This window comes from Lissotriton vulgaris, chromosome 3_1 (assembly GCF_964263255.1).
Source record: "Lissotriton vulgaris chromosome 3_1, aLisVul1.2, whole genome shotgun sequence".
Classification (NCBI taxonomy): domain Eukaryota; kingdom Metazoa; phylum Chordata; class Amphibia; order Caudata; family Salamandridae; genus Lissotriton; species Lissotriton vulgaris.
The window spans coordinates 289,794,420-289,807,425 of NC_141689.1; the positions used below are offsets into that span (position 1 = coordinate 289,794,420).

At 45.8% G+C, this 13,006-nt stretch overlaps 1 protein-coding gene across 28 annotated transcripts in view; it reads left to right on the forward strand.

Annotated features, from left to right (window-relative positions):
• The window catches only part of NEDD4L (NEDD4 like E3 ubiquitin protein ligase), a 1,724,212-nt gene that overhangs the window by 1,440,800 nt on the left and 270,406 nt on the right, over nt 1–13,006 (forward strand). For all 28 annotated transcript variants that reach the window (XM_086960462.1, XM_086960464.1, XM_086960467.1 and 25 more), the window contains one exon: nt 11,341–11,406. In XM_086960462.1, the coding sequence (XP_086816588.1) occupies nt 11,341–11,406 (66 nt within the window). The remainder of the gene's footprint in view (nt 1–11,340; nt 11,407–13,006) is intronic.

Below are 13,006 nucleotides of genomic sequence, written 5' to 3' on the forward strand. Positions count from 1 at the left end.
AGGCTAACTGGGTGCCCTTCTATCTCAATACCCCTCATTTTAGTGTTCTCTAAATTGCATGTCATCGTAAAAGTTTTGGAACAGTTTGTAGCCAGAACCAAAAATTCCCATGAATATGAAAAATTCCCATCAATGAATGTTTTCAGGCATCTGGGCGTCATAGCCAACAAAATCATGTTGCCAGCATAGAGCAGGAGGGGAACATTTTTGCCAGTTGTGGTTGGAACCTCTGGTAGATATGGCTGGGTTGAAGCCATTAGTATACAACAAAAATAGCAGGGAGGCTAAAACACACACCTGCTACATCCCTCATTCTATCTTAAATTCCTCCGTCCTTTCCCTGGAGGGGCCATACCTGACTGAGGAAAAGAGGTCGTAATGAAGAGCTCTCAGGACCAGAACCATCTAACCCCTGACCGATCACTGACTTGCAGAGCTTAGACCTTGCTATGCTGTCGAAAGCATAGGACAGTTCCATAAAGGACATGCACATGGAGCCCTGCTTGACAATGGCATACTTGCTTATCAGTATGTGCAGGTTTAAACATTGCTCCAATGTGCCAAGCCCCTCTTGGAAACCATACTGCACCTCAAACAGCACACGGGTGGCCCCGACCCACTCCATAATTCGATCCAGAACTCTACTCAAACAGGAAGTTCAAGCTCTTTTGCTTAAAGTGGCCATAGAACCCGTCCCTCTACGACAACAGGGGTCAGGAGAATGTACCCCCTGCACTGTCTAATTCTCAAAAAGGATGGATCTTTGTGGCCAATCTTAGATCTATGGCCCTTAAATCATTACACACTGTCAGCCCTAGAATTAAAGGATGTCTGTTTGCACATTCCAATACATCCAGCACATCACAAATACCTAAGATTTGTCATAGCAGGCCAACATTAGCAGCTCCCATTTGGAGTGACCACTGCACCTGGAGCATTCACCAAATGCCTAGCAGTGGTAGCTGCACATTTACGCAGACAAAACATCAATGTTTTCCTATACCTTCCTCTGTATCACCAACACACTCAAAATACTATAAAACTGCTCCATCAGCTCGTCTTCACCATCAATTTCCACAAATCTCGTCTTAAGCCTTTTCAGGTTCAACCTTATCTGGGGGCAATCCTTAACACACAGGTCTGATTAGCTTATACCAATACAATAAGAATTAAAAATGTCCAAACACTACTACCATGTTTCCAAGCCAATCATCTATTGACAGTCAGACCTATCATGCGCTTGCTGGGTATGATGGCGTCATGTATCGCCATAGTGTCACATGCAAGGCTAAACATGCCTCTGCTCCAGGAATGTCTAGCACAAAAGTGATCTCAGTCACAGGGTCGATTAAAGAATCTAGTGTTGAAAGAGAGCTGCACTCATCGCTCTCTGCAGCTGGTGAATACAAACAGCCTGTTAAAAGAGGGGTCTATGGGACACCAAACACCACTGTCACCCCATTAACTTCCTAGAGCTTCAAGCTGTTCACCTAGCATATAAAGTTTTCCTACCTCTCCAGATCGGTAGGGTTGTCTTAGTCCGGACAGACAATATGACAACCATGTGCTATCAGTCAATCAATCAAGGCATTTGTATAGCGCGCTACTCACCCGGAGGGTCTCAAGGCGCTTGGGGGGGGGTATGCAACTGCTCGAACAGCCAGGTCTTGAGTTGCTTCCTGAAGGAGAGGTGGTCTTGGGTCAGGCGGAGGTGTATGGGGAAGGAGTTCCACGTCTTGGCCGCCAGGTAGGAGAAGGATCTTCCTCCCGTTTTGGCTCTTCGGATGAGGGGAACGGCGGCGAGGGCGTGGCTGGTCGATCGTAGCTGGCGGGTTGGAGTGTAGAAGGTCAGGCGGTCGTTGAGGTATCTGGGGCCTTGGTTGTGTAGAGATTTGTGTGCGTGGGTGAGGAGTCGGAACGTGATTCTCTTGCTGATGGGGAGCCAGTGCAGGTCTCTCAGGTGTCCGGCGATGTGGCTGTGTCGGAGGATGTCCTGGATGAGTTGTGCTGAGGCGTTCTGAATGCGCTGGAGTCTCTTCTGAAGTTTGGCTGTGGTGCCGGCGTAGAGGGAGTTCCCATAGTCCAGTTGGCTGGTGACGAGCGCCTGGGCGACCGTCTTCCTGGTGTCGGTGGGGATCCACCGGAAGATCTTCCGTAGCATGCGTAGGATGTTGAAGCAGGACGAGGAGACTGCGTTGACTTGTCTGGTCATCGAGAGGGAAGAACCAGGATGAAGCCCAGGTTGCGTGCATGGTCCGTTGGTTTGGGAGCGCTGCCCAGGGCAGGGGGCCACCAAGAGTCGTCCCAGGCGGAGGGTGATGATCCCAGGATGAGGACTTCCGTCTTATCTGAGTTCAGTTTCAGGCGGCTGTTCATCATCCACTCGGCTACGTCTTTCATCCCTTCGTGTAGGTTGGTTCTGGCGGTTGCTGGGTCGTTGGTGAGGGAGAGGATCGGCTGGGTGTCGTCGGCGTAGGAGATGATATTGAGGTTGTGTTGGCGTGCGATGGCCGCGAGGGGGCTCATGTAGATGTTGAACAGCGTGGGGCTGAGCAATGATCCTTGTGGTACGCCGCAGATGACTTCGGTGGCCTATGATCTGAACGGGGGGAGGCGGACTCTCTGGGTTCTTCCGGCGAGGAAGGAGATGATCCACTCCAGTGCCTTCTCCTGGATTCCGATGTTGCTGAGGCGCTGCACTAGGGTGCGGTGGCAGACCGTGTTGAACGCCGCAGAGAGGTCCAGGAGGATGAGTGCCACTGTTTACCCTTTGTCGAGCAGGGCTCGGATGTCGTCTGTGGCTGCGATGAGGGCGGTCTCGGTGCTGTGGTTGGCTCTGAAACCGGTCTGCGAGTGGTCGAGGGATCCTTTCGTCTCGTGGAAGGCGGCCAGCTGTCTGTTGACGGTCTTCTCGATGACTTTGGCAGGAAAAGGAAGGAGCGAGATGGGGCGGTAGTTTTTGAGGTCGGTGGGGTCCGCTGATGGTTTCTTCAGTAGGGCACTGAGTTCGGCGTGTTTCCAGCTCTCTGGGAAGGTGGCGGTGTCGAAGGAGGTGTTGATGATGTCCCGGAGATGGGGTGCGATGATGTAGCGGCCTTGTTGAAGACGTGGTGAGGGCAGGGGTCGGTTGGTGATCCGGCGTGGATGGAGTTCATTGTGCGGATGGTGTCTTCGGTGTTGATCGGGGTCCAGGCGCGGAGGGTGGTGGTGGGGGGCGTTGGTGTGGTCCTAGGGCGCGTCGGCTATGTACAAAAACAGTGGAGAGACACATGCTCTACAGTCATCAGGCCTATCTCAGTCCATTTGGCTATGGGCTCTACATTACGGCATTCATCTGCGAGTGGAAAACTGCCCGGAACATTTTGCCGACCTCCTAAGCAGAAAGCGACAACAAGTCTTTGGGTGAAAACTCCACCCTAAAGTCCTCCTCCCTTACTTCCACAGTAGGGATTTCCACAAATAGATCTCTTCACAACCGCGGAAAACGCAAAATGCCCCAGACTTCACCTCCAGGTCCCACACCCACTATGCTAGGTCAATGCTCTGTGGTTAGGGATATTTGCCTACTCTTTCCCGCCTCTCCTTCTTCTTACATTTATGGTTTGAAAGCTCAGGCAAACAGATCTCACACTCTTGCTAGTGGCTCTCACATGGACCCGGCAGCCCTGGTACACAACACTACTCGAACTATCATTTGTTCTTGACTAGAAGCTTCCCCTCAACCTGCACCTTCTCACTCAGAACCATGGAGAAGTCAGGCACCCAAATCCCAAGGAACTCAAACCAGCGATCTGGCTCCTTAGATCTCAATCTCCCACCTCAATCTCACAATTCTAAAAAGAAGCTTGCAGGTCTTCCACTAGAGCCTGCTATGCAGCTAAGTGACAAAGATTTGTCTGTTAATGTCATAATAACGTATCAGTCCATTTAATGCTACAATAAAAAACATTGTTGCCTTCTACATGAAAACCTCTCTGTTCTTGTATTCGCCTTCAAAATTTTACATCTAGTGTCAGTAGCTGCATATCTGCAAAAAGACAACACCTGTCTTTGTTCAAAGTACCAGTCATCAAAGCCTTTATGAAAGATCTGAACACAATGATTCCATCCCGGATAACACCTGCACCTACCTGGAATCTGAAACATAGTTCTCACAAGACTTATAGGTCTACTATTTTAACCACCACATAACTGCTCCCTTCAATTTCTATCTTAGAAGGTCACTTTTTTAATACCTTTGTTTCACTCAGACGTGTTAGCGAGCTCCAGGCACTAACCTTAGAAGAGCCTTTTCCAGCTCTACACGATAGGGTGGTCCCTCGCACCAACTCAAAATTCCTTCCAAAGGTAGTCTCTGATTTCCACCTTAATGAATCGGTTGAGTTACCAGTGTTCCTTCCTCAACCAGACTCAATTTCGAAAGGGCTCTCCATACATTGTATTGTATTGTATTGATGTCTTGTAAAGCGCATGAATCCCCCCACATGGGGTATCTCCACGCTGTAGACCGCTGGGGAACCCGTCCTGGCTTTCCCTGTGAGATGGTCCCTACTGGGTTTCTCCAAGGTGAAACCAGGCATCCCCGACGTATGTGTGGGGCCGTTGTGGAGATGAGGCAAGCTAATGGCCAGAGTTGCTGAGTGCGACCCCTGGTTAGAGTAGGCACCAAGGCGAGAATTATCGAGTCCGCTGACCCTGGTCCACGACCCTGCCGCGTCGGGAATTGAACCCTAGTCCCGGGCCATCCTCTGCTTCCGGGTCTGCCGCCTCTAACCAGTGAGCCACACCACTCCATTAGATGTTAGAAGAGCCTTTATGCACTACATAGACCGAAATAAAGATTTTCTCAAAACAAAACCGCTCTTTAATGCTTTTTCACCCCCTCATAAAGGAAAACCCATTTCTCAATCGGGCATTGTCAACTGGATAGTTAAATCAATTCAAGCATGTTATGTTAAATCCAAAAGGACTTTACCTACACTCCCTAGAGTACAGGGTCTTCAATGGCTTTCCTGTGCGATATACCACTAGCTGATTTACTCAAAACAGCAACATCGTCTACACCACACACTTTCACTAAACATTATTGTATGGATGTTCTAGCACCAACAAGCTAATGTATCTCAGGCAGTGTTGTGTAAACCCCTTTCAAACAATTGAAAACATCAACTAGTTAGCCAATGCTTTGGAGGAAACTGCTATACAGTCAATGCAAAGCATGTGTATCTACAGCCGCACATGCCTCGAATGGATTGTTACTTACCAGGTAAGCATCTGTACTTGGAAGGTAGTACTGTAGATTCACATGCACCCACCCTCCTCCCCGAACACCTGGGAAAGCTGCAGTTCCTTTATCTTCTCATATGGATGGACAGCTCTTTTCTTACACCTGTATTACAGTCCTTTCCCACCCACCTGCGGTAAAACAATGCAACAATAAAGTTGATGCCCATGCAGATTATCGATAAGAGGAGGAGTCACTCTACCTCGTGACTCGAAAGACTTCTTCGAAGAAAAACAACTTGCACCCATCCAGACCCAACACTAGAAGGCAGGAGTGTGCAAAGCATATGAACCTACAGAACTACATGGCAAGAACAGATGCTTACAAGATAAGTATCATTTTCCTTATTTGGGACAATTCCACTGGAGCAAAGACCTCCCAAGTTGATTTGTGAATTTAAACTCCCAGTCAGTTAGGCATGTTATTGTTGGAAAGCTGTACATTTAGACACTTGGGGATGAGTGATGTATTCAGAACGAACCTCGCAAAATGATATACATACTAACCAATGCCCGTTATACAATTGCTCAATAGTATATTTTAGACAATTATAGGATTATTGAGCATTTTGTGTGAAAAAAAAGCCATCCCTTTAGACTACAGAGACTGCAGAAGCCAGCGATGGAAGGGACATACATATTGCCCAGCTTTAATAACTACTGAAATATTTGCACAAATTTCAGTTTCACTTAGTCTGTCTGTAGAGCAAACACCAAGATGGTTAAAACTAGAAAGCGCTTTCTGCAAGCGCTGTTACTCATTCATATGAAATATGGAATGTTCTGTTTAAGAACTGATTTTAAAAAGCTGCATATCTGGGAGAACAGCACAAAGAGCGGGCTTGTGTGTGGAAATGCTCAACCATTGAGGGGCTCTCCTTCGGGGGGGGGGGGGTATTGGGGGGAGTGCACGGGTGAGGCAGCAATGGGAGAAAATATACAAATTTTTCTCTTTCTCCATTTTCTTTTGAAGTTTAAACTTAATCTTCCAAAGAAAATGGAGAAAGAGGACACAACTGTTTTCAGCATGCCTGACCAAGGTGAGGGAGGGAGGAAGACCTGGTAAAGAATGAAACCCATAAAGATAAAGTTTGTTTCCTGAAATGTCAACGGGCTCCGATGTACCCAAAGACAAAGGCTGATTATGAAATTCTAGGAACAATCTTCAGCCCAGGTCTGTCTCTTACAAGAGACTCACTTAAGTCACCTTGAGTCTAGAACTGTTTTTGTAAATATAGATGAGTTGAACATTTCTGCTGTTCTGAGCAGATGGTATATAACAAGGAGGTTGTGGTTTTGATTAGCTCTGGTGTAGGTGGTACCATCAAGTCCACGCTAACTGACCAATCTGGCAGGTGGATCTTGGTACAGGTCGTCATAGGGGGGACCGAACTTGCCATGGTATCTTACTACGGCCCCAATATTGATGACCCTGCCTGCCTTTTTAAAGTACAGACCAAACTTGTAGAAGTCCCCGTTCCGATAATAATCGGGGTTGACTTTAATGTTCTCCTTAATCCTGTTCAAGACAAGTCAAATCATGGCCGACATGTGGCCAAGTCTCGCACACGTCGGGCGATGATTAATATCATCCACAAGCTTGGACTGGTAGACGCTTGGAGGGGGTAAAAGGGACGGAGAACCAGGTTTTACAGGTTTTTAGTAAAAAAACACGGCCACTCCTCGAGAATAGATTATTTTCTTACCGATAGATGGGCCTTGGAGAACCTAGTGGATATTTCCATCCTTCCAAGCATCTTATCAGATCATGCCCCTATAACCTTTTCATATTTAGGTAGTAAACCTAAACGCCCCCTAGGTGGAGACTGAAAAGGGCTATGTTATCTAACCAGGAGATAATTAGTGTTATTAAAACATCAACCGTCTAGTATTTTACTGAACATATAGGCTCAACATCTCTAGATTACGTATGGGACGCATTTAAGGCCCATATTCGTTGCATGCTACACAGCTTGATATGTTCTAAAAACAAGGAACAGGCGTTAGAATTCCACAAGGTGGAAAGTGAGATATCCAGGCTAGAAAAAGCCAGACTGAGTTGTCAATCGATCTGTCAAAAGTCCTTAGGGACTTGGAGCGCCTGCGTTCAGACTATAGAGGTACACTAGATCAAAAAGTTAGAGCTCAATGGGCAGCCCATAAAATGGAATATTATGAATATGGGGAAAAAGCAGGAGCCACTTTAGCATGGAAGGTAAAGGCTGACAGAGTAAAGAGTAACATCAACAAATTGATTATAGACGAGACTGGTGCAACCTCATGCAATCAGGAGGATATGCAGAGGTGCCTTCTTTCCTTATTCTCTAGGCTTTCCAAAGAGGAGACCGTGCCAAGTACTGACTCAATTCAAGAATGGTTAAAAAATAAAGCCTTACCAACATGGACAAGAGATGGCCGGGACATGCTAGACGGCCCCATTTCAGAAGGAGAAATTAAGCTCCATATAAAAAGGATTAAGAATAACAAAGCTGCAGGGACGGACGCTCTCCCGGGCGAAGTTTATAAGACCCTGGAAGATGTGATAGTGCCTAGATTATGTGAGCTGTTTAATTACATCTATAGCCCTGAAGGTAGGATCCCCCACTTCATGTAAGGAAGCATTAATATTGCTAATCCTGAAGCCCGGAAAGGACCCGCTTAAAGCGGACTCTTATAGACCAATCTCCCTGCTAAATGCAGACTATAAGATCTTTACTAGCATTTTGGCAGGGAGGTTGGTCAGGGTTGCCTCCCAGCTGATCAATGTAGATCAAAAGGGCTTCATTCATGGGAAGATTTATTCAAGAACAAACTTTACAACTAATTGGTTACATCGATCTGGCAGTGGCACGGTCGGAACCCTTGGCGGTGGCTGCTTACGCCGCCGCCAAGGCATTCGATCGTGTCAATTGGGCCTACATCTGAGAGACCTTAAAAGCGATGGGTTTTGGTCCATCATTTATAGAAATTCTTATCAGGTGTTACGAGGGGGCCTCTGCTGTCATCCTCCTAAATGGCTCATTGACATCAAGTTTCAGTGTACAAAGGGGAACACAACAAGGTTGTCCTATTTCACCCTTGCTGTTCAACATCTATATTGAACCTCTCGCTCAAGCCCTGAGACTCGATGTACAAATTACTCCTTTCCAGGTCTCAGATTATAGTTGTAAGCTGGCCCTATATGCAGATGACCTTCTGGTTTATAATAATAATCCTGCGGAGGTGCTTCCCAGGGTAGAAAATACCCTGAAGGAATTTGGTCTGCACTCTGGGTACTCGGTCAACCCCTCCAAGACTGAGGTAGGGTCGGGAGATGCTGTGGGGAGTTTAGATATTTGGGGATCACCTTAGCACAAGATCTAGCGGATATTCCTCTGATCAATTTGAGGAAAGTCTCTTAGGAAATCGACCACCTTTTTTCGAGATGGCAGAATTTACCCCTCACTATTTATGGCCGGGTAGACCTTGTCAAAATGGTTATCTTACCTAAATTGACGTACCTACTTGGTACTATCCCCCTAGGCTTCCCCGGTTAACTTTTGGGTAAAATCCAAAGCAAAATAGGGAGTTTCATCTGGGCCAACAAAAACTCTAGGCTATCCTGGAAGAAGCTAAAACTGAGACTACTAAAGGGCGATCTTGCTTTTCCAGATGTGTTTTGGTACTCCCTTGCCTTCCTGTTTAAAAACATTCGCTGTTTACTCTCTAGTCCCACTGAAACCAACTGGGGGAGGATCCTGAGTTTCATGGCCAACTTTTAGGGGGGGGCACTGGATTCCTCTATAAGTTTGGGGCCGCCTAGGTTTTTCAAGGAAGTCCGCCTAAAATGAATATGATCGGCACTCAATGTCTGGCATAATGTCAAAGCGAGATGGGGGATAAGTAAGATACTACTCTGACTTTGCCTAAATCTGGGACTCCCCTGGTCTTCCTGCTTGCCTAAAAGATAACCTAGCCACCCCTATCAAGAAGGCAGGAATCTCGATCTGGTCTGATTTAAAATCTTCGGACGGTGTGCACCCTTTGGGGGTTTTAAGGGCCAAAATAGGAGACTCTTTTTCCCGATTTTAATATTTGCAACAATGCTCCTTGTTTTCAGCAGAGAAGGAACATATAGGCGGAAACTGGAAGGTTGAATATATATTCCAAAACATAAATCCTAGAAAGAAGGAGGTTGGGTTTTGGTACAGGAGTCTACTCGACGTGGAGGACGAAAAGCTCCCTCCCTCCCTGTTAGTATGGAATTCATATGTCTTGGGAGATATATCTGTTAATCTTTACGCTCTGTCTCTCCTAAGCCTATATAAGTTTGTCAAGCCAGCTTCTTTAAAAAAGAATCATTTTTAAGTTATTAATAGGTTGTATTACACGCCTAAAAAATAGCAGAATTTGCTCCAAGCCCATCTCACAAGTGTCCAAGATGTGGTTTGGTGGAGCCGGATGATCTACACATGTTTTTTGAATGTGTCCATCTTTTGGCAAAATGTGGAGTGTGCACTGTAGGGAATCTTTAACCTTAAGATGAACCTTAACCTCGTCCTAGTTATATTTGGTATGGATAATGACCTTATAAGTGGACTCCCTACTATGCAAATGGGTTTACTTCTCTGTCTGATTTTAATAGCCCGTAGGGAGATCTGTAAATTGTGGAAAGACCCCAGATCCCCATTTTATGAGAAATGGCTGGGTGCGGCATTGGGCATGGCGAGATTGGACCATAGTGAGGAAAACATCCGGTCACAATTAATGTCTTGGGGTACGGAAATGAGGCTGGTCTAAGGCCTCAATAGTCCAATCATTACACCAAGCCTCGCACAAAAGAAGCTGGCCTGGTCGGCCTAAACGAATGCAAGAACATAGACCCAGGGCGCCCAGGTTGGAAAGGGTCTCTATTGTTAAAATTTCAGACGCTTACGGTGAAATTAGGACTCAAGAAAAAAAAAAGAAAGTGATACAGCTTCTTCAGGAATTAAAGGGATCACAATTCACACGTGTAAATTATTTTGCAAATGGGTTGACTTGTAAAGTGTGTGCCTAAAATGAAAACGTTGATGCTCATTTTTTCATGTAGTATTTTATCAATATAATTTGATAGAAGCTTCTACACTTCATAGAAAATTGCAATTTGTGTAATCCGTGACGTGTGGTAAACTTTGCATCTGTGACATGCCAGGTTTAAATGCAATTGATTTTAGTTGTAGATGGAGTAGCATTCAATATTTAAAAGACTACAGGTTTGATATAGTGTTTGGCAGACAGAGTACTCCATCATAAATATGGCAGAGTGCCCTGTCCACCAAACCCTTGGTCTGTCTGCCGCATATAAAGATAGACCGGTCGGGCTCCATTAACAGAATACTACCTCAGATGGAGTAGGGGCCGTTGGAGGAAGGACGTTAAATAATCTACCTTCTTTAGGGTAAACTTTGTAAAACCTTTTTTGTTCCAGTCCATCGCTGCCAGGAACAAACTGATAGTGTGAGACAGGAAAAATACAATCACTCCCAAATACTGGGAAAAGGCTCCCAGGTTGCTAACATGAGTTTGTTCTTGAAAAATAAAAATTTTTTTTAAAAAGTATGGTGTACTGTGGTCAAAACCAACAGCGGCTGTAAGCCAAACCTTTAGTACATTGGAAGTAACCACTGTGATGGTGGTTCCTTTCAATATACAGAGATTACCGCTTGGCCAGTTATCATTTCTAAATTTGCCCTGCAGAGTACCCTCAGATGGCGGAGGTAATGTCCTCCACCACAGCGGTTGGCAGTACTCTGCCCACTAAAAACTCAGAATCATGCTCTAAACGTGACAGAGAGGGAAATTGACAACAAGCCTACTGGCTAGTGTCTGTAGGTATCATTGGGTTGTTCTGTTGAAGCACATCATAAGATATGAGGATTCTCCCTAGGCTGGTACACTGCTCATTAGTAGTATTATGTTAACTCCCCCTCTGCATTCGGTTTTCAAAGGCTTTTAACTTTCTATATGTATTTAGAAAATCTTATTATTATTGAAAATTCCATAGTCCTGTTCTAACTTGTATTTTATCTTTCACAGGCTGTGCCCTACTCTCGAGAATTTAAACAGAAATATGACTACTTCAGGAAGAAATTAAAGAAACCGGTGAGTAAATATCAATTATATTTTTTAATGTATCTTTTTTAGTTGTCCACATAGGTCAATTACACATCAAACCTGTAATAGGACACATATTCAGCATTCTGCAAGATACAGCATAGTCACATTACATTCACGGCTTGTATGGCAAGTAACATATTTGTAGTAAAAATTTTATACCTCTGACTCTAGTCACCAAACTGTCTGTCTTCTAGTGGTTGTGAATCCTAAGCCCATTTGGCATCAACACAGTCAAACCGTAAACTCAACTTTGCCCGTTATCCCTAATATCCTCCAACTATATGATCTGCAATAGTCACAGCTTATATGGATAGGGTCGGGGCAGGCCAATCATGGGAGACATCCCGGGCATGTGAGGCAGTGGAACTCCGGGCTCAGTCATCCTGCACTCACTCCAATGGCCCCTGAACTCAAATCCATTGCATAAGATATCAAGACATCAGTCACATCACATGCTACAAATCGCCCATCAATCAGAAGGTTTACAGAGCTCTGAGGGATCACCATTACTGTTTGAGCTCTAGGAAACTAGCTACCGCTACCCCACAAAGACCAGCAAGAGGTCGTCTAGGCATCCCTCTATAGCATCCCTCCAGCCATTGACCAGCTTCTCATCTGAGTCCTCTACCTCCTATGAGGTGGTCCTTGGCGGTATTTTCAGTGATGCGCTATTTCCCTTCGTGCCACCCCCAGTGGCAGGTCAAAAATGTGTTGCTTGGCTTACGCTCAGAGCGTCTTTTGTACAAGCTAAGGAGGCAAATTTAGTCCGTACATAAGTGCCAGTGGTTTCGGGTACGCTCCAGGTCTCCCGTAACATAGAGCCAAAACCTTGCCACAATCGGGCCATCCCATACTATGTGAAGAAAGTCCACGTCTGCTCATGCACATTTAGGACACCTCAGATCCTCAATTTGCAGCAATATGTTGAGTCAGTGAATAGTGAGATGCGTGCAGTATAAGTAAGTGAATTCTGTGCAGTTTAATCTAGTGTTGCACATGAAAGTATCGGTGCACATTGCCATTCTTTATTTAGAAAGGATCTGCCTATGATATTTTCTCACCTAGTTCTCATGAGCAGTAACTCATCAATTCTCATGGCTAATCCTGCCTTATACAATCACAAGATTGTATAAGGTTCTCTCGTAACCCACTGGAGGAGAGCCTGGGTAGGGGGTTCAGGTTCCATCACCCCATAAAAGTGACTCACTGCTCTAGCTATCAGCAGGTATGCCAGAAACTGTGTTCGATGTAAGCCATTTTCCATCCTTAGCTCCTCCAAGGATTGGAAGGAACCCTCCGCATACAGTCTCTTATTGTCCCGATCCCTGCTTCTGCCCAGGACCACATGTGGTGGCAGTAAAGCAGCCTCTGTGTATTGTTGGCTAGCCCACCAGAGGCAATTCTGGGTAATAGAGCACCTCTGGGCCCCCCTCCAGATCCGAAATGCAGTGCAAAGAAGTCTAGGTGGGTGAGGTTATCTTGACTCGATCCCCAAAAAGCAGAGCTGACAGTACCCCTCTTCTGCGTGGATCGCCAAACTCTCTCAACTTTGCCTGCCTGTGTCCCACCAGCCATCGGATCAGCT